Source organism: Oncorhynchus tshawytscha, unplaced genomic scaffold, assembly GCF_018296145.1.
Source record: "Oncorhynchus tshawytscha isolate Ot180627B unplaced genomic scaffold, Otsh_v2.0 Un_contig_9482_pilon_pilon, whole genome shotgun sequence".
NCBI lineage: Eukaryota > Metazoa > Chordata > Actinopteri > Salmoniformes > Salmonidae > Oncorhynchus > Oncorhynchus tshawytscha.
In genome coordinates this window covers 630-27,143 of record NW_024607471.1, presented here as the reverse complement: position 1 = coordinate 27,143, position 26,514 = coordinate 630, and the positions used below count along the sequence as shown (strand labels likewise).

Genomic DNA, 26,514 nt, shown 5'->3' with positions numbered 1-26,514 from the left:
CCTATCTGAGATATCTACTGCAGCCCTCATCCTCCACATACAACACCCATTCTGCCAGTCACATTCTGTTAAAGGTCCCCAAAGCGCACACATCCCTGTGTCGCTCGTATTTTCAGTTCGCTGCAGCTAAAATCAAATCAAAATCAAATCAAATTTTATTTGTCACATACACATGGTTAGCAGATGTTAATGCGAGTGTAGCGAAATGCTTGTGCTTCTAGTTCCGACAATGCAGTAATAACCAACAAGTAATCTAACTAACAATTCCAAAACTACTGTCTTATACACAGTGTAAGGGGATAAAGAATATGTACATAAGGATATATGAATGAGTGATGGTACAGAGCAGCATAGGCAAGATACAGTAGATGGTATCGAGTACAGTATATACATATGAGATGAGTATGTAAACAAAGTGGCATAGTTAAAGTGGCTAGTGATACATGTATTACATAAGGATGCAGTCGATGATATAGAGTACAGTATATACATATACATATGAGATGAATAGTGTAGGGTAAGTAACATTATATAGGGTAGCATTGTTTAAAGTGGCTTGTGATATATTTACATCATTTCCCATCAATTCCCATTATTAAAGTGGCTGGAGTTGAGTCAGTGTCAGTGTGTTGGCAGCAGCCACTCAATGTTAGTGGTGGCTGTTTAACAGTCTGATGGCCTTGAGATAGAAGCTGTTTTTCAGTCTCTCGGTCCCAGCTTTGATGCACCTGTACTGACCTCGCCTTCTGGATGATAGCGGGGTGAACAGGCAGTGGCTCGGGTGGTTGATGTCCTTGATGATCTTTATGGCCTTCCTGTAACATCGGGTGGTGTAGGTGTCCTGGAGGGCAGGTAGTTTGCCCCCGGTGATGCGTTGTGCAGACCTCACTACCCTCTGGAGAGCCTTACGGTTGAGGGCGGAGCAGTTGCCGTACCAGGCGGTGATACAGCCCGCCAGGATGCTCTCGATTGTGCATCTGTAGAAGTTTGTGAGTGCTTTTGGTGACAAGCCGAATTTCTTCAGCCTCCTGAGGTTGAAGAGGCGCTGCTGCGCCTTCTTCACGATGCTGTCTGTGTGAGTGGACCAATTCAGTTTGTCTGTGATGTGTATGCCGAGGAACTTAAAACTTGCTACCCTCTCCACTACTGTTCCATCGATGTGGATAGGGGGTGTTCCCTCTGCTGTTTCCTGAAGTCCACAATCATCTCCTTAATTTTGTTGACGTTGAGTGTGAGGTTATTTTCCTGACACCACACTCCGAGGGCCCTCACCTCCTCCCTGTAGGCCGTCTCGTCGTTGTTGGTAATCAAGCCTACCACTGTTGTGTCGTCCGCAAACTTGATGATTGAGTTGGAGGCGTGCGTGGCCACGCAGTCGTGGGTGAACAGGGAGTACAGGAGAGGGCTCAGAACGCACCCTTGTGGGGCCCCAGTGTTGAGGATCAGCGGGGAGGAGATGTTGTTGCCTACCCTCACCACCTGGGGGCGGCCCGTCAGGAAGTCCAGTACCCAGTTGCACAGGGCGGGGTCAAGACCCAGGGTCTCGAGCTTGATGACGAGCTTGGAGGGTACTATGGTGTTGAATGCCGAGCTGTAGTCGATGAACAGCATTCTCACATAGGTATTCCTCTTGTCCAGATGGGTTAGGGCAGTGTGCAGTGTGGTTGAGATTGCATCGTCTGTGGACCTATTTGGGCGGTAAGCAAATTGGAGTGGGTCTAGGGTGTCAGGTAGGGTGGAGGTGATATGGTCCTTGACTAGTCTCTCAAAGCACTTCATGATGACGGATGTGAGTGCTACGGGGCGGTAGTCGTTTAGCTCAGTTACCTTAGCTTTCTTGGGAACAGGAACAATGGTGGCCCTCTTGAAGCATGTGGGAACAGCAGACTGGTATAGGGATTGATTGAATATGTCCGTAAACACACCGGCCAGCTGGTCTGCGCATGCTCTGAGGGCGCGGCTGGGGATGCCTTCTGGGCCTGCAGCCTTGCGAGGGTTAACACGTTTAAATGTCTTACTCACCTTGGCTGCAGTGAAGGAGAGGCTGCATGTTTTCATTGCAGGCCGTGTCAGTGGCACTGTATTGTCCTCAAAGCGGGCAAAAAAGTTATTTAGTCTGCCTGGGAGCAAGACATCCTGGTCCGTGACTGGGCTGGATTTCTTCCTGTAGTCCGTGATTGACTGTAGACCCTGCCACATGCCTCTTGTGTCTGAGCCGTTGAATTGAGATTCTACTTTGTCTCTGTACTGACGCTTAGCTTGTTTAATAGCCTTGCGGAGGGAATAGCTGCACTGTTTGTATTCAGTCATGTTACCAGACACCTTGCCCTGATTAAAAGCAGTGGTTCGCGCTTTCAGTTTCACACGAATGCTGCCATCAATCCACGGTTTCTGGTTAGGGAATGTTTTAATCGTTGCTATGGGAACGACATCTTCAACGCACGTTCTAATGAACTCGCACACCGAATCAGCGTATTCGTCAATGTTGTTATCTGACGCAATACGAAACATCTCCCAGTCCACGTGATGGAAGCAGTCTTGGAGTGTGGAGTTAGCTTGGTCAGACCAGCGTTGAACAGACCTCAGCGTGGGAGCCTCTTGTTTTAGTTTCTGTCTGTAGGCAGGGATCAACAAAATGGAGTCGTGGTCAGCTTTTCCGAAAGGGGGGCGGGGCAGGGCATTATATGCTTCGCAGAAGTTAGAGTAACAATGATCCAAGGTCTTTCCACCCCTGGTTGCGCAATCGATATGCTGATAAAATTTAGGGAGTCTTGTTTTCAGATTAGCCTTGTTAAAATCCCCAGCTACAATGAATGCAGCCTCCGGATAAATCGTTTCCAGTTTGCAGAGAGTTGAATAAAGTTAGTTCAGAGCCATCGATGTGTCTGCTTGGGGGGGGATATATACGGCTGTGATTATAATCGAAGAGAATTCTCTTGGTAGATAATGCGGTCTACATTTGATTGTGAGGAATTCTAAATCAGGTGAACAGAAGGATTTGAGTTCCTGTATGTTTCTTTCATCACACCATGTCACGTTAGTCATAAGGCATACGCCCCCGCCCCTCTTCTTACCAGAAAGATGTTTGTTTCTGTCGGCGCGATGCGTGGAGAAACCCGCAGGCTGCACCGCCTCGGATAGCGTCTCTCCAGTGAGCCATGTTTCCATGAAGCAAAGAACGTTACAGTCTCTGATGTCCCTCTGGAATGCTACCCTTGCTCGGATTTCATCAACCTTGTTGTCAAGAGACTGGACATCGGCAAGCAGAATGCTAGGGAGTGGTGCACGGTGTGCCTGTCTCCGGAGTCTGACCAGAAGACCGCCTCGTTTCCCTCTTTTTTGGAGTCGTTTTTTTGGGTCGCTGCATGGAATCCACTCCGTTGTCCTGTTTGTAAGGCAGAACACAGGATCCGCGTCGCGAAAAACATATTCTTGGTCGTACTGATGGTGAGTTGACGCTGATCTTATATTCAGTAGTTCTTCTCGAATGTATGTAATGAAACCTAAGATGACCTGGGGTACTAATGTAAGAAATAACACGTAAAAAAACAAAAAACTGCATAGTTTCCTAGGAACGCGAAGCGAGGCGGCCATCTCTGTCGGCGCCGGAAGTAATACCAGCTAGCGACTGGAACTGTAACGGTTCTCGTCTTCGTCATCTGAAGAGGAGTAGCAAGGATTGGACCAATGCGCAGCGTGGTAAGTGTCCATATTTTGAATAAAGAAATAAAACACTGAACAAAAACAACAAAGCGACTGACCGAAACAGTTCTGTCTGGTGCAGATACAAACACTCAACAGAAAACAATCCCACAACTCAAAGGTGAAACCAGGCTACCTAAGTATGGTTCTCAATCATGGACAACGATTGACAGCTGCCTCTGATTGAGAACCATACGAGGCCAAACACAGAAATCCCAAATTATAGAAAAAAGAACATAGACTGCCCACCCCAACTCACGCCCTGACCATACTAAAACAAAGACAAAACAAAGGAACTAATGTCAGAACGTGACAGGAACGAGCTGCAACAAACACTCAAACTGGACAGTTTTATCTCAATCTCTTCATTCAAAGACTCAATCATGGACAGTCTTACTGACAGTGGCTGATTTGCATGATGTATTGTTCTCCACCTTCCCCTTTGTGCTGTTGTCTGTGCCCAATAATGTTAGTACCATGCTGTGGTAGTTCTCTCTTTATGTAGTGTTGTGTTCTCTCGTCGTGGTGTGTGTTGTCCTATATTTATATTTAACTCATTTTTAATCCCAGTCCCTGTCCCTTCAGGAGGCCTTTTGGTAGGCCGTCATTGTAAATAAGAATTTGTTCTTAACTGACTTGCCTAGTTAAATAATGTCTCCATTGTCTCGAGGCTTAAAAATCCTTTGTTAACCTGTCATTTACACTGATTGAAGTGGATTTAACAAGAGACAGTAAGAGATCATAGCTTTCACCTGGTCAGTCTGTCATGGAAAGAAGAGCAGGTGTTTTTAAAGTTTTGTATTCTCAGTGTACATTTCATTGTAGTAACTCCAACTCTCCCTCCTTTCTGTCTCAGACCGGGTCCAGGAGGAGCTCAACAGGGTTATAGGAAGTAGTCAGCCCTTGGTAGAGGACAGGAAGAACCTTCCCTACACTGATGCAGTGATCCATGAGACCCAAAGACTGGCCAACATTGTACCCATGTCCATCCCTCACACCACCAGCCGAGATGTCACCTTCCAGGGATATTTCATCAAAAAGGTCAGATACCTGGATATCCAAATCTCTGTGTTTATTTTGTGACCAACTTCAAATTGTCTTTTTTCCTGAAGGGAAGTTACAGGTTCAAAAAACAATAAAAGAAATGCATACAAATAGAAGCCCAATCCATTCCCCCTTCAGTCCCTATCCAACCCCGCATCCTCCTTCCCCACCTGGAAACCATGCCTCCCAACCCGCCTGTATAAATTGATGGTTGTGATTACAGGATGCCAAGGTCATATTTTTCTATTGTAACATGTGAGCTGGGAGTCGTGAAGCAAGTTCAGGGAGTTAATCAATAAACTAAACATAATACAAAACAAGAACAAACAATACACAGACATGAAACAGAAACAATAACGCCTGGGAAGGAACCAAAGGGAGTAATATATGGAAGGTAATCAGGCAGGTGATGGTGTCCAGTTGAGTCTGAGGTGCTGGTGCGCGTAATGATGGTGACAGGTGTGTGTATATAATAATGAGCAGCCTGGTGACCTAGTGCGCCGGAGAGGGAGTATACGTGACATCTATATTCTGTTCCAGTTAAATGATTGTTCAGATTGAATTAGATCTGTGGACCATACTGTTTAAATGGCTAGCTCAGAATATAAGCTTTCCAAAAGCTGTTTATATATTATAGAGATCAGTTCATTTGGGAGCCCAGATAGTGTATTTATAAATCTATCACTGTAAGGTTTGGTAGTTGGGTTTCCCAAGGGACTCTGTAGACCAGCATAGCTGACTTTAGTCGTAAATATAGAAAAAAGGAGTTGCCTGGTAATGTGTATGTATCTTTCAAATCTTGGAATGTTCTCAAACCATAACTGTCCATGATATCGGTAAGGATTCCACATTTGGGGGATGCAAAAAGACGGCATCCAGATCACAACACATGATTGTGAAATATTGGAGTATGGGCATGCCATAAGTGTATATTTCTGCCTGAAGTTGCAATCCACTCCTTTTGAGTGTGCACATTTATTAAACAAAGTTTCATCACTTTTACTCTGAAAATAAGGGGTCCTGTGCTTCACCCTTACTGCAGGGGACATCTGTGATTCCTCTACTGACGTCAGTCCTACAGGACGATAGCGAATGGGAGAGCCCCAACACCTTTAACCCTTCACACTTTCTGGATGAGCAGGGAGGATTTGTCAAGAGGGACGCCTTCATGGCCTTCTCTGCAGGTAGATTAACTTCATTATAAAACACATAATTTCATTGCAAGAAGTAGAACAATTCTGGTAGCCTTTTGGACAGACTTCATGCTATTTTCTGTATCTTTGGTCTCTCTCGCAGGTCGTAGGGTGTGTCTGGGGGAGGGTCTGGCCAGGATGGAGCTCTTCCTCTTCTTCACCTCCCTCCTGCAGCGCTTTCGTTTCTCTCCTCCTCCTGGAGTAACAGAGGATGATCTGGACCTCACACCATTACTGGGGTTCACCCTCAACCCTTCACCTCACCAGCTGTGTGCTGTGAGCCGGGTCTGAGATTTTAACATGAAACTACTGGTGGGACAAACTCAATCAAAAAAGCTAATATGAATCGAAACCCATTAAATGCATCATCATAATAACCAATCCCAGAAATTAGTTTGCGTGACACACACAAACATTATTATATTTTGTTTGATCGGTGCATAGGCTGATTCCAATGCCCTTTTAGATTTAATTGCAAAGGAAGACCACAGTAGTGGAACATACTTCATAGAGTAAAGTTAATTTTAATTCAAAATGTCATGTTCCAGCTAAGAAGAAAGTTTATAAAGCTTCTGCTTGGCTTCAACCATTGCATTGTTTAAAGTTCCATGGGAAATTAAAACAATCTATCAGGGTAAATCCATTTAAATTCCATCACTTTTTGACAGCACCCCATTTGATTTGAATGAAACCTTCCATACATATACTCACCAGCCAGTTCATTAGGGACACCCTGTTCATGAAAATGGATCGCACTTATACAGTGAGTCACGTCAATTGCAATAAAGCTGGCAGACAGGCTTTGAGACATTCATTTACTGTTTGAACATTAGAATGGGCAAAAGGTGTGATCTAACTGACTTAAGGTGGTATGATCATCGGAGGAAGGCACGCCGGATTCAGTATCTCCTTTCACGCACGACAGTGTCTAGGTTTTACAGAGAATGGCGCGACAAAAAACATCCAGTCAGCCACAATCCTGTGGGTGAAAACAGCTCATTGAGGAGGGAGGTTGAAGGAGAATGGCAAGAATCATGCAAGCTAACAGGCAGACAGCAAACAGACAAATAATACAGTTGTGTGTAGAACAACATCTCGGAACACACACCTTGTTGATCCTTGTCACAGATGAGCTATTGCAGCAGACGACCACACAGGGTTCCACTCCTATCAGCTAACAACAAGAGGAAGCTCCATTGGGTACTGTTAGTTGAGAATGATCTGTTAATTGAATGATTAGTATATTCCGCCCTGAAACATATAATTCTATGGAATTGATTAGAATGTATAAAATGATAATCAATAAATGTGTAGTCCTAGTCAGAATTAGGGTAAAACTATATGTCAGACTTTCTGAGTTTGGTGCCAACCTGACTAGAGATTTGGGAGAGAACGGGGAGTACGTCTCAAGGACAAGGTCCTGGACATTGTGTCCGTCTGTTTTGTGTGTATGTGTGTGCGTATGGTTGTGTGAATGTGTGGGCGTGAGAAGTCGGTATAAAATAAATTTCTTTGTACTGTGCATGCCAGAACGTTCCCATGAATAAACCTTTTTGACTATTTTAGCTGGGCCTCCATGTGTTTCATTCGACCAGGATCTTACAAATTCTGGTTTGTAGACAGACTAATATACACTGCTCAAAAAAGGGAACACTTAAACAACACAATGTAACTCCAAGTCAATCACACTTCTGTGAAATCAAACTGTCCACTTAGGAAGCAACACTGATTGAAAATAAATTTCACATGCTGTTGTGCAAATGGAATAGACAACAGATGGAAATTATAGGCAATTAGCAAGACACCCCCAATAAAGGAGTGGTTCTGCAGGTGGTGACCACAGACCACTTCTCAGTTCCTATGCTTCCTGGCTGATGTTTTGGTCACTTTTGAATGCTGGCGGTGCTTTCATTGACTCTTGCATCAATTTTATGTAATATGAAATGCTTCTAATTATACTTCAGTATTCTATAGTAACATCTGACAAAAATATCTAAAGACACTGAAGCAGCGAACTTTGTGAAAATTCATATTTTTGTCATTCTCAAAACATTTGGCCACGACTGTATATGTGTGTGTGTGTTTTATTGTCACAGACACCAGATATGTGCAGTGAAATGTGTTGTTTTACAGGGTCAGCCATAGTAGTACAGCACTTCTGGAGCAAAGTAGTGTTGAGTGCTCGAACCAGCTGTCACACCTGCACCCCGCTCTTCCCCCCTGGCGCTAGAGGGCGCCAGGCTGCCCTGCATTACGCACTCCTGCCACCATCATTACACACACCTGCCTTCCAGCGACACGTGCAACTGCGATTTATTGGACTCACCTGGACTCAATCACCTGTTTATTACCTCCCCTATATGTGTCAGTTCCCTGCTCTGTTCCTCACTGCTGCATTGATTGTCTTACGTCTGTGTATTACCCGGTTCTGATGCTGCTCGTGTCCTGTTCCATGTCTGTTCCTCATTAAATGTTGACTCCCTGTACCTGCTTCTCTACTCCAGCGTCGGTCCCTGCACCAGCGAACTTGCGGTTACTGGCCCGATGGTCTAACCTCTAGACTACTTATACATAATATATAATTACATACTGTATGTATTTCATTTAGTTTATTTATAAAATGTACTTGTAATTTAATGTATATGTATATATTTAATATATAGCTATAGTTATCTTGTCACCATTGTTACGCGCGCACCTGCGCATCATCAGACTCACCTGGACTCCATCACCTCCCTGATTACCTTCCCTATATATATATATACATCACTCCCCCTTTGGGTTTTTCCCCAGGCATTATTGTTTCTGTTCCAGTGTTAAGTCTGTTTATTGTTCGTGTTTCTTGTTTTGTGTTGCTTTTATTTATTTAAACACGGACTCCCTGAACTTGCTTCCCAACTCTCAGCGCACATCGTTACATATCTGGTGTGTATAATATATTGTTATATGTAATAATGTTGTAAGTAATTTATTTAAGCAGATATTAAAATAGAGTTTTATGCATATTCTACCTGTATCTCTGTATATATGTACAACATGTTCCCCTGGTTGGGTCCGTGGATTAAGAACCTGATGCGGCTGAAGAAAAATGTTGCTGATATGAAGATGGAGGTGACAGAGCTGGTGAGGGGCCTGAAGGAGACTCTGAACCCTCATATGTGTAGAGGCTTTGTGGACTCGTTCCTCGTCCGAAAGCAGACCCTGGAGGTATGAAGACTTCATGCAGAATCTGCATCTCACTCATTCATAACAAAGTGTTGCATCGATATTGCTCAGTAGAACTTTACAAAATATGAAACTTTTTTTATTCCACCCTGTGGTGCACTTGGATACTGCAGCAGAACACAACAAACTTGAGTTGTTCACCACTAACATGTATGTACAATGACTGAATGCCTGATGAGAGAGGATAGAACTATAGTTGTCCTTATCAGCAGAATCACTCAAACAGTTCCTCAAGCTGCTTTAATAGAATGTGTTGATTATCTGTGAATAACTTACAACAGCTCCTTAAGTAACTGTTGTGCATAATTCATATGTCATCTGCTGTTTTGTTTCTGTTAGGAATCTGGAAATATGGATTCTTTCTATCATGACAACAACCTGGTATTTAGTGTTGGTAACCTGTTTGGTGCTGGTACCGACACCACCGGGACAACCCTGCGCTGGGGTCTGCTGCTAATGGCCAAGTACCCCCATATTCAGTGTAAGAATAGATATAAACACAAATGCGCACACACACATATATTCACTGAGCCAAAACACTGAGGCACTCATGATGTTACAAGTTGTAAACATTGGCAAAGGGCTAACTTGAAGCAGAGGTTATGAAACTAGTTTAGGATGGCTGGGTTAATAAAGGTTAAACATTAACTCAGGTTTATAAGTTTCACTGCAGTAACTCCAAATCCTTTCTGTCTCAGACCGGGTTCGGGAGGAGATCAGCAGGGTCATAGGAAGTCGTCAGCCCTTAGCAGAGGACAGGAAGAACCTGCCCTACACTGATGCAGTGATCCATGAGACCCAGAGACTGGCCAACATTGCACACATGGCCATCCCTCACAACACCAGCCGAGATGTCACCTTCCAGGGATACTTCATCAAGGTCAGATAATGTACATGGCTGTCCAAATCTGATAAAATAAATCAAATAAGCCTGAAATGTTCCTTTCAAGTGTGCACTTCATTTATGACACCAAGTTCATCACTTTTACTCTGAATATAACAGTGTCCTATGCTTCACTCTCACTGCAGGGGACATCTGATTCCTCTACTGACGTCGGTCCTACAAGGCAATAGCGAATGGGAGAGCCCCCACACTTTTAACCCCACCCACTTTCTGGATGAGCAGGGAGGATTTGTCAAGAGGGACGCCTTCATGGCCTTTTATGCAGGTAATCAACTTCATCATATAACAAATTATTTCACTGCAAGAAGTAGAGAAATTGTGGTCGCCATTTGGACAGACTTCATGCTATTTTCCATATCTTGGGTCTCTCTCGCAGGTCGTAGGGTGTGTCTGGTGGAGGGTCTGGGCAGGATGGAGCTCTTCCTCTTCTTCACCTCCCTCCTGCAGCGCTTTCGTTTCTCTCCTCCTCCTGGAGTAACAGAGGATGATCTGGACCTCACACCATCCTTGGGGTTCACCCTCAATCCTTCACCTCACCAGCTCTGTGCTGTGATCCAGATCTGAGATGCAGTGGCAATTTTAACACGAAAATATTGGTGGGGCAAACTCAATCAGAAAAATGAATATGCACTGAAACATTACACATTAAATGTAAGGGTTTCTGTTACTTGGGCCACAGAAAGGGGAGAGGTCAAGCTTGTCTTCATATGTAAACATATCTTTTAAACCATGTGAAGGGGTGATTGAGGGGGAACCAATTATCTCTTGGCTCCACAATGTCTGTGTGCCAGTCACTGTCTCTCTGTGATCTTGTCCAGGAGGGGGTGTATTTGATATATGCCATTGGGTGAGGTAATGGTGTTGGTCCTGAGTGGTACCAAGAGCGAGATAAGAACATAGTTTAGGATACCAAAGCTGAACGATCATTTATAGCCAATGCTGTCTGGCTATGTGTGTCTTTGCTATAAAGGATCTCAGTTGCAATGTGTAAGCACTCTAAGAGAGTGATGGAGCTCAAAATAATTAAAGATGGACTTTATGATAACTCTGACTTGTGTGGTGGTTTGCTCTCATGATTTGGTAATTACAGGAAATTTCCACTACACTGTTCACATGCACTATATGAGATGGAAGGGAGTTCCAAGTAATCATGGCTCTGCATAACTGTAAGATTCCTTGAATTTGTTCTGGGCTGGAGTAAAGGATTCCGCATGCTTCGGTTCGACTTTGTTCTAGCCAAACTTGGCTAGGAGAACTAAACGAGTGTGCTCGCATACCCTCTTAAATGAAAAACTAGAAAAAGTGGTAAAAGTACTGTTTTCGACTTTGTTCTAGCCAAACTTGGCTAGGAGAACTAAACGAGTGTGCTCGCATACCCTCTTAAATGAAAAACTAGAAAAAGTGGTAAAAGTACTGTTTTCGACTTTGTTCTAGCCAAACTTGGCTAGGAGAACTAAACGAGTGTGCTCGCATACCCTCTTAAATGAAAAACTAGAAAGTGGTAAAAGTACTGTTTGTCCATCTTGAGACGCCAGAAAACAGAAATAATCTCAAGAAATTTGTTATACATTTTTTACGGTTTTCACAGAGGAGATCTTAGTCGCGCAATTTTTACATCTAACTAAGATGTTTGGTGCAGAATGACAACAAACACTTAATTGAATAATCCCTACTGTTGACCAATGACCGTCGAAGGGACATAGACTTTGGCTCTCGAACTTCGACTGTCCCTGAGTAAATATTTTGTGAGCATGAACAGACAAAAAAAACTTGTCAAAACGAATGAAAATGTCACAATGTCGTCATAATATCCTCACGAATGGTTCCGAAGTGTTTCAGATGGGAAGCATGGGGACGCCTTAAGTGTGTGTGTCAGTGCTGTGTGTAAATTGACTTTGCAAACAATTTGGAATTTCAAACACATGAATGTTTCTCATAAAAACAATAAATAATGCAGTCGGTCTTTCCTCAACTCTTAGCCAAGAGAGACTGGCATGCATATCATTTATATTAGCCCTCTGATTACAATGAATTGTTAAATGTGCCACTGTTCTGGACAGCTTAACTAGGCCCTTCTTTTGACTGGACAATAATCAAGAAAAGTTCAAACTAGAGCCTGCAGGACTTGCTTTGTGGAGTGTGGTGTCAAAAAAGTAGAGCATCTCTTTATTATGGACAGACCTCTCCCCATCTATACAACAATTGCATGAATATGTTTTTACCATGACAGTTTACAATCTGAGGTAACACCAAGTAATTTAATCTCCCCAATTTGCTCAACAGCAAAACACCATTAATTTACCAGATTCAGCTGGTGTCATGAGCTTAGGGAATGATTTGTACCAAATGCAATTCTCTTCATTTTAGAGATGTTCAGGACACGTTTATTTCTGGCCACCCATTCTAAATCTGATTGCAACTCTTTGTTTAGGATTACAGTGATTTTACTAGCTGTGTTTGCGGACGGGTATAGGGTTGAATCATCAGCATACAATGACACACAGGCTCTGTTTAATGCCAGTGGCAGATCATTGGTAAAAATAGAAAAGAGTAGAGGGCCAAGAGAGCTGCCATGCAGTACACCACACTTTACATGTTTAACATTAGAGAAGCTTCCATTAAAGAAAACCCCTTGGGTTCTATTAGATAGATAGCTCTGAATCCACAATACAGCAGAGGTTGGAAAGCCATGACACATAGGATTTTTCAACACATTATGGTCACTAATATGAAATCCAACAGTGCAGCTTCCACAATCTTTTTATTATACATTTCTTTCAACCAATCATCAGTCATTTGTGTCAGTGTAGTAAAGGTTGAGTGCCCTTCTCTATAAGTACGCTGAAAATCTGTTGTTAATGTGTTTACAGTAAAAAGGCATTGTATTTCATCAACACAAATTTATCCAACAGTTGCCTAAGAGCTGGTAGTAAGATGATAGGTTGGCTATTAGCGGAATTACTTTGGCTTCCCTCCAGGCCTGTGGACAAACACTTTTCTCTAGGCTCAGATTAAAGATATGACAGATAGGAGTGGCTATAGAGTCAGCTACCATCCTCAGTAGCTTTCCATCTAAGTTTGATCGATAACAATACTTTTTCCACCTCTCCCACACAAACTTTACAAAATTCAAACTTACAATAATTTTCTTTCATGATTTGTTTTTTTATGCATGAATATGATGGCTTATTGTTCATTGTTGGCATTTCCTGCCTAAGTTTGCACACTGTCAATGAAGTAATCATATAAATAATTGCCAACATCAAATGGTTTTGTGATAACTATGCAATCTGATTCGATGAAAAATGAACTTGTACCTTTCTTTCTGCCCATAATTTAATTTAAAGTACTCATTTTTTTTTCATCGTTCTTTATATCCTTGATCTTGGCTTCATAAGACAGTTTCTTTTGTTGAGTTTAGTTACATTTAATTTGCAGTATGTTGGCCAGTCAGATGTGCAGCCAGACTTATTAGCCACATCTCTCAACCATACAGTTTTTCAATTCATGGAGTCATGTTTTTAACAGCTGTATGTTTATCAATGATTATTATATATACGACCTGCGAGAGAGACCCAAGATATGGAAAATAGCATGAAGTCTGTCCAAATGGCGACCACAATTTCTCTACTTCTTGCAATGAAATAATTTGTTATATGATGAAGTTGATTACCTGCATAAAAGGCCATGAAGGCGTCCCTCTTGACAAATCCTCCCTGCTCATCCAGAAAGTGGGTGGGGTTAAAAGTGTGGGGGCTCTCCCATTCGCTATTGCCTTGTAGGACCGACGTCAGTAGAGGAATCAGATGTCCCCTGCAGTGAGAGTGAAGCATAGGACACTGTTATATTCAGAGTAAAAGTGATGAACTTGGTGTCATAAATGAAGTGCACACTTGAAAGGAACATTTCAGGCTTATTTGATTTATTTTATCAGATTTGGACAGCCATGTACATTATCTGACCTTGATGAAGTATCCCTGGAAGGTGACATCTCGGCTGGTGTTGTGAGGGATGGCCATGTGTGAAATGTTGGCCAGTCTCTGGGTCTCATGGATCACTGCATCAGTGTAGGGCAGGTTCTTCCTGTCCTCTGCTAAGGGCTGACGACTTCCTATGACCCTGCTGATCTCCTCCCGAACCCGGTCTGAGACAGAAAGGATTTGGAGTTACTGCAGTGAAACTTATAAACCTGAGTTAATGTTTAACCTTTATTAACCCAGCCATCCTAAACTAGTTTCATAACCTCTGCTTCAAGTTAGCCCTTTGCCAATGTTTACAACTTGTAACATCATGAGTGCCTCAGTGTTTTGGCTCAGTGAATATATGTGTGTGTGCGCGTTTGTGTTTATATCTATTCTTACACTGAATATGGGGGTACTTGGCCATTAGCAGCAGACCCCAGCGCAGGGTTGTCCCGGTGGTGTCGGTACCAGCACCAAACAGGTTACCAACACTAAATACCAGGTTGTTGTCATGGTAGAAAGAATCCATATTTCCAGATTCCTAACAGAAACAAAACAGCAGATGACATATGAATTATGCAAAACAGTTACTTAAGGAGCTGTTGTAAGTTATTCACAGATAATCAACACATTCTATTAAAGCAGCTTGAGGAACTGTTTGAGTGATTCTGCTGATAAGGACAACTATAGTTCTATCCTCTCTCATCAGGCATTCAGTCATTGTACATACATGTTAGTGGTGAACAACTCAAGTTTGTTGTGTTCTGCTGCAGTATCCAAGTGCACCACAGGGTGGAATAAAAAAGTTTCATATTTTGTAAAGTTCTACTGAGCAATATCGATGCAACACTTTGTTATGAATGAGTGAGATGCAGATTCTGCATGAAGTCTTCATACCTCCAGGGTCTGCTTTCGGACGAGGAACACCATTAATTTACCAGATTCAGCTGGTGTCATGAGCTTAGGGAATGATTTGTACCAAATGCAATTCTCTTCATTTTAGAGATGTTCAGGACACGTTTATTTCTGGCCACCCATTCTAAATCTGATTGCAACTCTTTGTTTAGGATTACAGTGATTTTACTAGCTGTGTTTGCGGACGGGTATAGGGTTGAATCATCAGCATACAATGACACACAGGCTCTGTTTAATGCCAGTGGCAGGTCATTGGTAAAAATAGAAAAGAGTAGAGGGCCAAGAGAGCTGCCATGCAGTACACCACACTTTACATGTTTAACATTAGAGAAGCTTCCATTAAAGAAAACCCCTTGGGTTCTATTAGATAGATAGCTCTGAATCCACAATACAGCAGAGGTTGGAAAGCCATGACACAGGATTTTTCAACACATTATGGTCACTAATATGAAATCCAACAGTGCAGCTCCCACAATCTTTTTATTATACATTTCTTTCAACCAATCATCAGTCATTTGTGTCAGTGTAGTAAAGGTTGAGTGCCCTTCTCTATAAGTACGCTGAAAATCTGTTGTTAATGTGTTTACAGTAAAAAGGCATTGTATTTCATCAACACAAATTTATCCAACAGTTGCCTAAGAGCTGGTAGTAAGATGATAGGTTGGCTATTAGCGGAATTACTTTGGCTTCCCTCCAGGCCTGTGGACAAACACTTTTCTCTAGGCTCAGATTAAAGATATGACAGATAGGAGTGGCTATAGAGTCAGCTACCATCCTCAGTAGCTTTCCATCTAAGTTTGATCGATAACAATACTTTTTCCACCTCTCCCACACAAACTGCTGCACCAGTCTGCTGTTCCCACATGCTTCAAGAGGGCCACCATTGTTCCTGTTCCCAAGAAAGCTAAGGTAACTGAGCTAAACGACTACCGCCCCGTAGCACTCACATCCGTCATCATGAAGTGCTTTGAGAGACTAGTCAAGGACCATATCACCTCCACCCTACCTGACACCCTTGACCCACTCCAATTTGCTTACCGCCCAAATAGGTCCACAGACGATGCAATCTCAACCACACTGCACACTGCCCTAACCCATCTGGACAAGAGGAATACCTATGTGAGAATGCTGTTCATCGACTACAGCTCGGCATTCAACACCATAGTACCCTCCAAGCTCGTCATCAAGCTCGAGACCCTGGGTCTCGACCCCGCCCTGTGCAACTGGGTACTGGACTTCCTGACGGGCCGCCCCCAGATGGTGAGGGTAGGCAACAACATCTCCTCCCCGCTGATCCTCAACACTGGGGCCCCACAAGGGTGCGTTCTGAGCCCTCTCCTGTACTCCCTGTTCACCCACGACTGCGTGGCCATGCACGCCTCCAACTCAATCATCAAGTTTGCGGACGACACAACAGTGGTAGGCTTGATTACCAACAACGACGAGACGGCCTACAGGGAGGAGGTGAGGGCCCTCGGAGTGTGGTGTCAGGAAAATAACCTCACACTCAACGTCAACAAAACTAAGGAGATGATTGTGGACTTCAGGAAACAGCAGAGGGAACACCCCCATCCACATCGATGGAACAGTAGTGGAGAGGGTAGCAAGTTTTAAGTTCCTCGGCATACACATCACAGACAAACTGAATTGGTCCACTCACACAGACCGCATCGTGAGGAAGGCGCAGCAGCGCCTCTTCAACCTCAGGAGGCTGAAGAAATTCGGCTTGTCACCAAAAGCACTCACAAACTTCTACAGATGCACAATCGAGAGCATCCTGGCGGGCTGTATCACCGCCTGGTATGGCAACTGCACCGCCCTCAACCGTAAGGCTCTCCAGAGGGTAGTGAGGTCTGCACAACGCATCACCGGGGGCAAACTACCTGCCCTCCAGGACACCTACACCACCCGATGCTACAGGAAGGCCATAAAGATCATCAAGGACATCAACCACCCGAGCCACTGCCTGTTCACCCCGCTGTCATCCAGAAGGCGAGGTCAGTACAGGTGCATCAAAGCTGGGACCGAGAGACTGAAAAACAGCTTCTATCTCAAGGCCATCAGACTGTTAAACAGCCACCACTAACATTGAGTGGCTACTGCCAACACACTGTCAATGACACTGACTCTACTCCAGCCACTTTAATCATGGGAATTGATGGGAAATGATGTAAATATATCACTAGCCACTTTAAACAATGCTACCTTATATAATGTTACTTAGCCTACATTGTTCATCTCATATGCATACGTTGATACTGTACTCTATATCATCGACTGCATCCTTATGTAATACATGTATCACTAGCCACTTTAACTATGCCACTTGGTTTACATACTTATCTCATATGTATATACTGTACTCGATATCATCTACTGTATCTTGCCTATGCTGCTCTGTACCATCACTCATTCATATATCCTTATGTACATATTCTTTATCCCCTTACACTGTGTATAAGACAGTAGTTTTTTTGGAATTGTTAGTTAGATCACTTGTTCGTTATTACTGCATTGTCGGAACTAGAAGCACAAGCATTTCGCTACACTCGCATTAACATCTGCTAACCATGTGTATGTGACAAATAAAATTTGATTTGATTTGATTTGATTTGATTTTTGATTTGGAACTTTACAAAATTCAAACTTACAATAATTTTCTTTCATGATTTGTTTTTTTATGCATGAATATGATGGCTTATTGTTCATTGTTGGCATTTCCTGCCTAAGTTTGCACACTGTCAATGAAGTAATCATATAAATAATTGCCAACATCAAATGGTTTTGTGATAACTATGCAATCTGATTCGATGAAAAATGAACTTGTACCTTTCTTTCTGCCCATAATTTAATTTAAAGTACTCATTTTTTTTTCATCGTTCTTTATATCCTTGATCTTGGCTTCATAAGACAGTTTCTTTTGTTGAGTTTAGTTACATTTAATTTGCAGTATGTTGGCCAGTCAGATGTGCAGCCAGACTTATTAGCCACTCCCTTTGCCACATCTCTCAACCATACAGTTTTTCAATTCATGGAGTCATGTTTTTAACAGCTGTATGTTTATCAATAATTATTATATATATTTTTTTTAATTTAACCTTTAAGTAGGCAAGTCAGTTAAGAACTAATTCTTATTTACAATGACGGCCTGCCCCGGCCAAACCCGAACGACGCTGAGCCAATTGTTAGCAAGATATTGATTTCATTAACCTTACTTCCAAAGCAACATATATTAATATGGGCTATTTTTTAGCCCTTCCCTGGGTAGCTTAGCGGACATAGAATTTTGAAAAGAACAAACAAAACAGATAATCAACACATTCTTTTAAATCAGCTTGAGGAACTGTTTCAGTGTTTGAGTCTGAGTTTACATGTGATTCTACTGATACAGAGAAAACTCTTGTTCTATCCTCCCTCCGCTGGCATTCAGTTATATGCATACATCCCACTGGGCACACACTGGTTGAATCAACGTTGTTTCCACAACATTTTAATGAAATTATGTCGAACCAACGTCGTATAGACGTTGAATTGACGTCTGTGCCCAGTGGGATGTTAACTGTTCTAGTTATGTTGGTAACCAGTTTATAACACCAACAAGGCGCCTCTGGATTTTGTGGTATATGGCCAATATACCACGGATAAGGGCTGTATACAAGCACTGAGCTTCACGTCATGCCTAAGAGAGGCCTTAGCAGTGGTAAATTAACAAAAAAAGTTGAAGTAACTGTCACGCCCTGGTCAAAGTATTTTGTGTTTATCTTTATGTATTTGGTCAGGCCAGGGTGTGGCATGGGGTTTTTGTAATTGTGGTGTGTTTGTCTTGGGGTTTTGGTGGTGGTATTGGGATTGTAGCTTAGTGGGTTGTCTAGCAAGGTCTATGGCTGTCTGGAGTGGTTCTCAATCAGAGGCAGGTGCTTATCGTTGTCTCTGATTGGGAACCATATTTAGGCAGCCATATTCTTTGAGTTTGTCGTGGGTGATTGTCCTTAGTGTCTTACTTGTACTCTCTGTTAGTTTGCACTAGAACCAGGCTGTTTGATTTGATTTGTTAGTTTGCACTAGATAGGCTTTTCATTACGTTTATTGTTTTGTAGTGTTTAGTGTTTAGTCGTGTTTACGTTTTGTTTAATAAATATGGATCGCAATCGACACGCTGCAGTTTGGTCCGACTCTCCTTCATCACCACTAGAAAACCGTTACAGAATCACCCACCACCAACGGACCAAGCGGCGTGTCAACAGGCAGGAGCAGCCGAAAAGGAGATGCTCACCAAGGATTTCTGGTCATGGGAGGAGATCTTCGACGGGAGAGGACCCTGGGCTAAACCAGGGAGTGTAGCCGCCCAAAGGAGCAACAGGAGAAGAGGCAACAGAGGCAGCAGCAGCAGGAGCAGCAGCAGCTACAGTGGGAGAGGTTGCACCACCTGGAGATATGGACATGGGAGGAGGAATTGGACGGTAAAGGACCCTGGAATGAGCCTGGAGATTATTGTCGCCCCAAAGCCGAGCTGGAGGCAGCAAAAGCAGAGAGGCGGCATTATGAGGAGCTAGCACGGCAGAGCGGATGGAAGCCCGAGAGTCAGCCCCAAAAATGTCTTGGGGGGGGGCTCACAGGGAGTATGGCTATGCCAGGTAGGAGACCTGCGCAAACTCCCTGTGCTTACCGGGGGGCTGGAGAGACCGGGCAGGCACCGTGTTATGTTGTGGAGCGCACGGTGTCTCCAGTGCGGGTGCACAGCCCGGTTCGGTATATTCCAGCTCCTCGTATCGGCCGGGCTAGAGTGAGCATCGAGCCAGGTAAGGTTGGGCAGGCTCGGTGCTCAAGAGCTCCAGTGCGCCTGCACGGTCCGGTCTATCCAGTACCACCTCCACACCCCAGCCCTCCGGTAGCAGCTCCCCGCACCAGGCTTCCTGTGCGTGTCCTCGATCCAGTACCACCAGTTCCAGCACCACGCACCAGGCCTTCAGTGTGCCTCGCCTGTTCAGCGCAGCCAGCGCTTTTCTCCTCTACAGCGCTGCCGGAGCCTCCCGCCTGTTCAGCGCAGCCAGAGCCTTCCTCCTCTACAGCGCTGCCGGAGTCTCCCGCCTGTTCAGCGCAGCCAGAGCCTTTCTCCTCTACAGCGCTGCCGGAGCCTCCCGCCTGTTTAGCGCAGCCAGAGCCTTTCTCCTCTACAGCGCTGCCGGAGCCTCCCGCCTGTTCAGCGCAGCCAGAGCCTTTCTCCTCTACAGCGCTGCCGGAGCCTCCCGCCTGTTCAGCGCAGCCAGAGCCTTTCTCCTCTACAGCGCTGCCGGAGCCTCCCGCCTGTTTAGCGCAGCCAGAGCCTTTCTCCTCTACAGCGCTGCCGGAGCCTCCCGCCTGTTCAGAGCAGCCAGAGCCTTTCTCCTCTAGCGCTGCCGGAGTCTCCCGCCTGTTTAGCGCAGCCAGAGCCTTCTCTCCCTGACTCCCGCCTATCTAGCGCTGCAGAGTCTCCTCCAGCCTGTTTTAGCGCAGCCAGAGCTGCCAGTCTGCATGAAGCAGCCAGAGCTGTCAGTCTGCATGGAGCAGTCAGAGCTGTCAGTCTGCATGGAGCAGCCAGAGCTGTCAGTCTACATGAAGCAGCCCGAGCTGCCAGTCTGCATGAAGCAGCCAGTCTATATGGAGCAGCCAGAGCTGCCAGTCTGCAAGGAGCAGCCAGAGCTGTCAGTCTGCATGGAGCAGCCAGAGCTGTCAGTCTGCATGGAGCTGTCAGTCTGCATGGAGCAGCCAGAGCTGTCAGTCTACATGAAGCAGCCCGAGCTGCCAGTCTGCATGAAGCAGCCAGTCTACATGGAGCAGCCAGAGCTGTCAGTCCGCATGGAGCAGCCAGAGCTGTCAGTCTACATGAAGCAGCCCGAGCTGCCAGTCTGCATGAAGCAGCCAGTCTACATGGAGCAGCCAGAGCTGCCAGTCTGCATGAAGCAGCCAGAGCTGTCAGTCTGCATGGAACAGTCAGAGCTGTCAGTCTGCATGGAGCAGCCAGAGCTGTCAGTCTACATGAAGCAGCCCGAGCTGCCAGTCTGCATGAAGCAGTCAGTCTACATGGAGCAGCCAGAGCTGTCAGTCCGCATGGAGCAGCCAGAGCTGTCAGTCTACATGAAGCAGCCCGAGCTGCCAGTCTGCATGAAGCAGCCAGTCTACATGGAGCAGCCAGAGATGTCAGTCTGCATGAAGCAGCCAGAGCTGTCAGTCTGCATAGAGCAGCCAGTCTGCATGGAGCTGCCAGTCTGCATGGAGCTGCCAGTCTGCATGGAGCTGCCAGTCTGCAAGGAGCTGTCAGTCTGCACGGAGCTGTCAGTCTGCACGGAGCTGTCAGTCTGTAAGGAGCTGCCAGTCTGCAAGGAGCTGCCAGTCAGCACGGAGCCGCCAGAGCGGTCAGTCTGTAAGAAGCCGCCAGAGCTGTCAGCCTATATGGAGCAGCTAGTGCCGCCAGTCTGCCCAGCGCCGTCAGTCTGCCCAGCATCGCCAGTCTGCCCAGCATCGCCAGTCTGCCCAGCACCGCCAGTCTGCCCAGCGCCGCCAGTCTGCCCAGCGTCGTCAGTCTGCCCAGCACCGCCAGTCTGCCCAGCACCGCCAGTCTGCCCAGCGCCGCCAGTCTGCCCAGCGCCGCCAGTCTGCCCAGCACCGCCAGTCTGCCCAGCGCCGCCAGTCTGCCCAGCGCCGCCAGTCTGCCCAGCGCCGCCAGATCTGCCAGTCAGCCAGACTCTTCCAGATCTGCCAGTCAGCCAGACTCTTCCAGATCTGCCAGTCAGCCAGACTCTTCCAGATCTGCCAGTCAGCCAGACTCTTCCAGATCTGCCAGTCAGCCAGACTCTTCCAGATCTGCCAGTCAGCCAGACTCTTCCAGATCTGCCAGTCAGCCAGACTCTTCCAGATCTGCCAGTCAGCCAGACTCTTCCAGATCTGCCAGTCAACCAGACTCTTCCAGATCTGCCAGTCAACCAGACTCTTCCAGATCTGCCAGTCAACCAGACTCTTCCAGATCTGCCAGTCAGCCAGACTCTTCCAGATCTGCCAGTCAGCCAGGATCTGCCAGTCAGCCAGGATCTGCCAGTCAGCCAGGATCTGCTGAAACCACCAGCCAGCCAGGAGCTGGTAGATCTATCTACCTGCCTGAGCTTCCTCTCACTCCTGAGCTTCCTCTCACTCCTGAGCTTCCTCTCACTCCTGAGCTTCCTCTCACTCCTGAGCTTCCTCTCACTCCCCTGAGCTTTCTCTCACTCCTGAGCTTTCTCTCACTCCCGAGCTTCCCCTCAGTCCCGAGCTGCCTCGGTCCCGAGCTGTCCTTCAGTCCCGATCTGCTCCTCAGTCCAGTGGGGTTCTGGGTGGGGACTACTAGGCCATGGTCGGCGGCGAGGGTGGACTATCCAGGGACGAAGGGAGAGGGGACTAAGACATTAAAGGAGTGGGGTCCACGTCCCGCGCCGGAGCCGCCACCATGGACAGACGCCCACCTGGACCCTCCCTATTGTTTTGAGGTGCGTTCGGGAGTCCGCACCTTAGGGGGGGGGTTCTGTCACGACCTGGTCAAAGTATTTTGTGTTTATCTTTATGTATTTGGTCAGGCCAGGGTGTGGCATGGGGTTTTTGTAATTGTGGTGTGTTTGTCTTGGGGTTTTGGTGGTGGTATTGGGATTGTAGCTTAGTGGGTTGTCTAGCAAGGTCTATGGCTGTCTGGAGTGGTTCTCAATCAGAGGCAGGTGCTTATCGTTGTCTCTGATTGGGAACCATATTTAGGCAGCCATATTCTTTGAGTTTGTCGTGGGTGATTGTCCTTAGTGTCTTACTTGTACTCTCTGTTAGTTTGCACTAGATAGGCTGTTTTCGGTTTTCATTACGTTTATTGTTTTGTAGTGTTTAGTGTTTAGTCGTGTTTACGTTTTGTTTAATAAATATGGATCGCAATCGACACGCTGCAGTTTGGTCCGACTCTCCTTCATCACCACTAGAAAACCGTTACAGTAACAAAAGTATATTAATTCGAACATGGACAGGCAGGCGGGCTCAGGGTCAGGTCAGGCAGAGGTTGTTAATCCAGAATAGGGGGCTAAATGTACAGGACGGCAGACAGGCTCAGGGTCAAGGCAGGCAGAAACGTGAAAACTAGAAAACAGGAACTATGAGAAGACAGGAGCAAGGGGGAAAAGCTGGTAGGTTCGATGAACGCCATCGATAAAAGACAGTACTGTGCAGCCGTCTTCATCGACCTTGCCAAGGCTTTCGACTCTGTCAATCACCATATTCTTATCGGCAGACTCAGTAGCCTCGGTTTTTCGGATGACTGCCTTGCCTGGTTCACCAATTACTTTGCAGACAGAGTTCAGTGTGTCAAATCGGAGGGCATGCTGTCCAGTCCTCTGGCAGTCTCTATGGGGGTGCCACAGGGTTCAATTCTCGGGCCGACTCTTTTCTCTGTATATATCAATGATGCTGCTCTTGCTGCGGGCGATTCCCTGATCCACCTCTACGCAGACGACACCATTCTATATACTTTCGGCCCGTCATTGGACACTGTGCTATCTAACCTCCAAACAAGCTTCAATGCCATACAACACTCCTGCCGTGGCCTCCAACTGCTCTTAAACGCTAGTAAAACCAAATGCATGTTTTTCAACCGATCGCTGCCTGCACCCGCATGCCCGACTAGCATCACCACCCTGGATGGTTCCGACCTGGAATATGTGGACATCTATAAGTACCTAGGTGTCTGGCTAGACTGCAAACTCTCCTTCCAGACTCATATCAAACATCTCCAATCGAAAATCAAATCAAGAATCGGCTTTCTATTCCACAACAAAGCCTCCTTCACTCACGCCGCCAAGATTACCCTAGTAAAACTGACTATCCTACCGATCCTCGACTTCGGCGATGTCATCTACAAAATGGCTTCCAACACCCTACTCAGCAAACTGGATGCAGTCTATCACAGTGCCATCCGTTTTGTCACTAAAGCACCTTATACCACCCACCACTGCGACTTGTATGCTCTAGTCGGCTGGCCCTCGCTACATATTCGTCGCCAGACCCACTGGCTCCAGGTCATCTACAAGTCCATGCTAGGTTAAGCTCCGCCTTATCTCAGTTCACTGGTCACGATGGCAACACCCATCCGTAGCACGCGCTCCAGCAGGTGTATCTCACTGATCATCCCTAAAGCCAACACCTCATTTGGCCGCCTTTCGTTCCAGTACTCTGCTGCCTGTGACTGGAACGAATTGCAAAAATCGCTGAAGTTGGAGACTTTTATCTCCCTCACCAACTTCAAACATCAGCTATCTGAGCAGCTAACCGATCGCTGCAGCTGTACATAGTCTATTGGTAAATAGCCCACCCATTTTCACCTACCTCATCCCCATACTGTTTTTATTTATTTACTTTTCTGCTCTTTTGCACACCAATATCTCTACCTGTACATGACCATCTGATCATTTATCACTCCAGTGTTAATCTGCAAAATTGTAATTATTCGCCTACCTCCTCATGCCTTTTGCACACATTGTATATAGACTCCCCCTTTGTTTTCTACTGTGTTATTGACTTGTTAATTGTTTACTCCATGTGTAACTCTGTGTTGTCTGCTCACACTGCTATGCTTTATCTTGGCCAGGTCGCAGTTGCAAATGAGAACTTGTTACCAACTAGCCTACCTGGTTAAATAAAGGTGAAATAAAAAATTAAAAAATAAAACAAAACGAACTGGCAACAGACAAACAGAGAACATAGGTATAAATACACAGGGGATAATGGGGAGATGGGTGACACCTGGAGGGGCGTGGAGACAATCACATAAACAGGTGAGACAGATCAGGATGTGACAGTCTTAGCTTGTTCATAGACAGCTTACAAGGTAATGAAACAAATAAGACATGTTGCAATTTGGGTGAACTATCCCTTACGAATGTGACATAGCCAGAATAAGAGTCAAATATCATTACCATGTCCTTGGTTTATATCATAGAACACAGGAGTGATGTCCCTGTCCCCAAAGTCCTCTGCCTGGTTGACCAGCGCCTGCTTGACCGTCTTGTATCCTGCCAGAACAACCACTTTCTTGGGTCCAAAATGAACCGTGAAGATGGAACCATATTTCTTGGAGAGCTGGACAGATAAAGTTTACATAAAGTACACCATAGACTCAGTTATGTCTCGTAATATTATATGACGAAGCACATAACTGGACATTACATGTATCAATCAAGAAATAGCATGAAGACAGTAGTTTACAATTGAGGTCAGACCTGGGTTCAAATATTATTCAATGTATTTTAATTACTTACAAAAACATTTAGTATTTAGACAAAATTCCTTAAAGGAAATATGTTTGGAATGTATGCATTTACAATTACTTAAGTAGTTGTTTTTGGCTGTGTATTAAAAAATACTCAAAAACACAGAAAAGTGTCAAATACAAATACTTAAATACACTACGTATTTGAACTCAGGTCTGCTTTGTCAACAAGATCCCGAAGGGATAGTCCTAGGGAGCATCTCAACAGTCTAACGTGGCCTCTCATCTCTTTCCTTGCACTGCTTCGGTCACCGTCACAAAGTATTTTGGCCATAGCCTGGTCCCAGCTAAACAACAGATCTGGGACCAGGCTACTTGGGCAGGACATATCTATTGAAATACACTACAGAATAGAACACTAAACAACATTAACCAGGTAAAAGCATGTACAATGTGCCAGAGTTCATTCATCAGTTTGCTTACTGAACTTTTCAAACCTGATGAAATAGCAAGAAAACTACATAAGTGAGATAAAACAGATAACATCCCTCAGATTATATCAACAACCTCAACATGGTTTTTCTAAAAGCAATGCAGGACTTCATCTTACCTCACAGAGAGAGTGATAGGGCTTCTTGAGGTTCAGCATGTTGCCAAGCAGGGGCAGCGGCCTGGGTCCTGAAGGCTCCTTCCCTGTTCCTCAGAGCTGGAACCAGAGAAGAGGTAGAGGACCAGCAGAAACAGCACAGCCCCCAGCAGTGTCACCGTGCTGGGAGCCTGGAGGAGAAGACCTCCCATAAGAGCCATGGATCTCCACAAGCAGTGCTGTAAGATCAGACAGTGATGTGGAATTGGGAAAAGTCAGTGCCCAACATAATGACTGACTTACATACAGTTGAAGTCAGAAGTCTACATACACTTAGCTTGGAGTCATTAAAACTCATTTTTCAATCACTCCACCAATTTCTTGTTAACAAACTATAGTTTTGGCAAGTCGGTTAGGTAATGTTCTTTGTGCATGACACAAGTCATTTTTCCAACAATTATTTACAGACATATTATTTCACTTATACTCACTGTATCACAATTCCAGTGGGTCAGAAGTGTACATACACTCAGTTGACTGTGCCTTTAAACAGCTTGGAACATTCCCGAAAATTGTCATGCCTTTAGAAGCTTCTGATAAGCTAACTGACATCATTTTAGTCAATTGGAGGTTTTCCTGTGGATGTACTTCAAGGACTACCTTCAAACTCAGTGCCTCTTTGCTTGACATCATGGGAAAATTAAAAGAAATCAGCCAAGACCTCAGAAAAAAAATTG

General features: G+C 45.1%; 3 protein-coding genes across 3 annotated transcripts; 2 read left to right on the top strand and 1 right to left on the bottom strand.

Annotated features, from left to right (window-relative positions):
* Positions 1–3,573: 3,573 nt before the first annotated feature.
* LOC112237446 (cytochrome P450 2K1) lies at positions 3,574–7,504 on the top strand (the record flags this gene model as incomplete). The annotated part of the gene is made up of 4 exons (XM_042312464.1): positions 3,574–3,699; positions 4,559–4,743; positions 5,789–5,930; positions 6,043–7,504. Coding segments are annotated over 4 exons (641 nt in total), but the record flags the coding sequence as incomplete, so codon positions are not given.
* Positions 7,414–10,826, top strand: LOC121842583 (cytochrome P450 2K1-like). Its single transcript, XM_042312463.1, has 6 exons — positions 7,414–7,423; positions 8,917–9,146; positions 9,504–9,645; positions 9,863–10,044; positions 10,168–10,333; positions 10,445–10,826. The coding sequence occupies exons 1-6, from the start codon at positions 7,414–7,416 to the stop codon at positions 10,630–10,632; spliced, it is 918 nt and encodes a 305-aa protein (XP_042168397.1). The 3' UTR covers positions 10,633–10,826.
* Positions 10,827–13,737: 2,911 nt separating this feature from the next.
* On the bottom strand, positions 13,738–25,998 carry LOC121842582 (cytochrome P450 2K1-like). The gene is made up of 5 exons (XM_042312462.1): positions 25,846–25,998; positions 24,927–25,061; positions 14,430–14,571; positions 14,031–14,212; positions 13,738–13,881 (listed from the first exon to the last, which is right to left on the bottom strand). The coding sequence occupies exons 1-5, from the start codon at positions 25,996–25,998 to the stop codon at positions 13,837–13,839; spliced, it is 657 nt and encodes a 218-aa protein (XP_042168396.1). The 3' UTR covers positions 13,738–13,836.
* Positions 25,999–26,514: the final 516 nt, after the last annotated feature.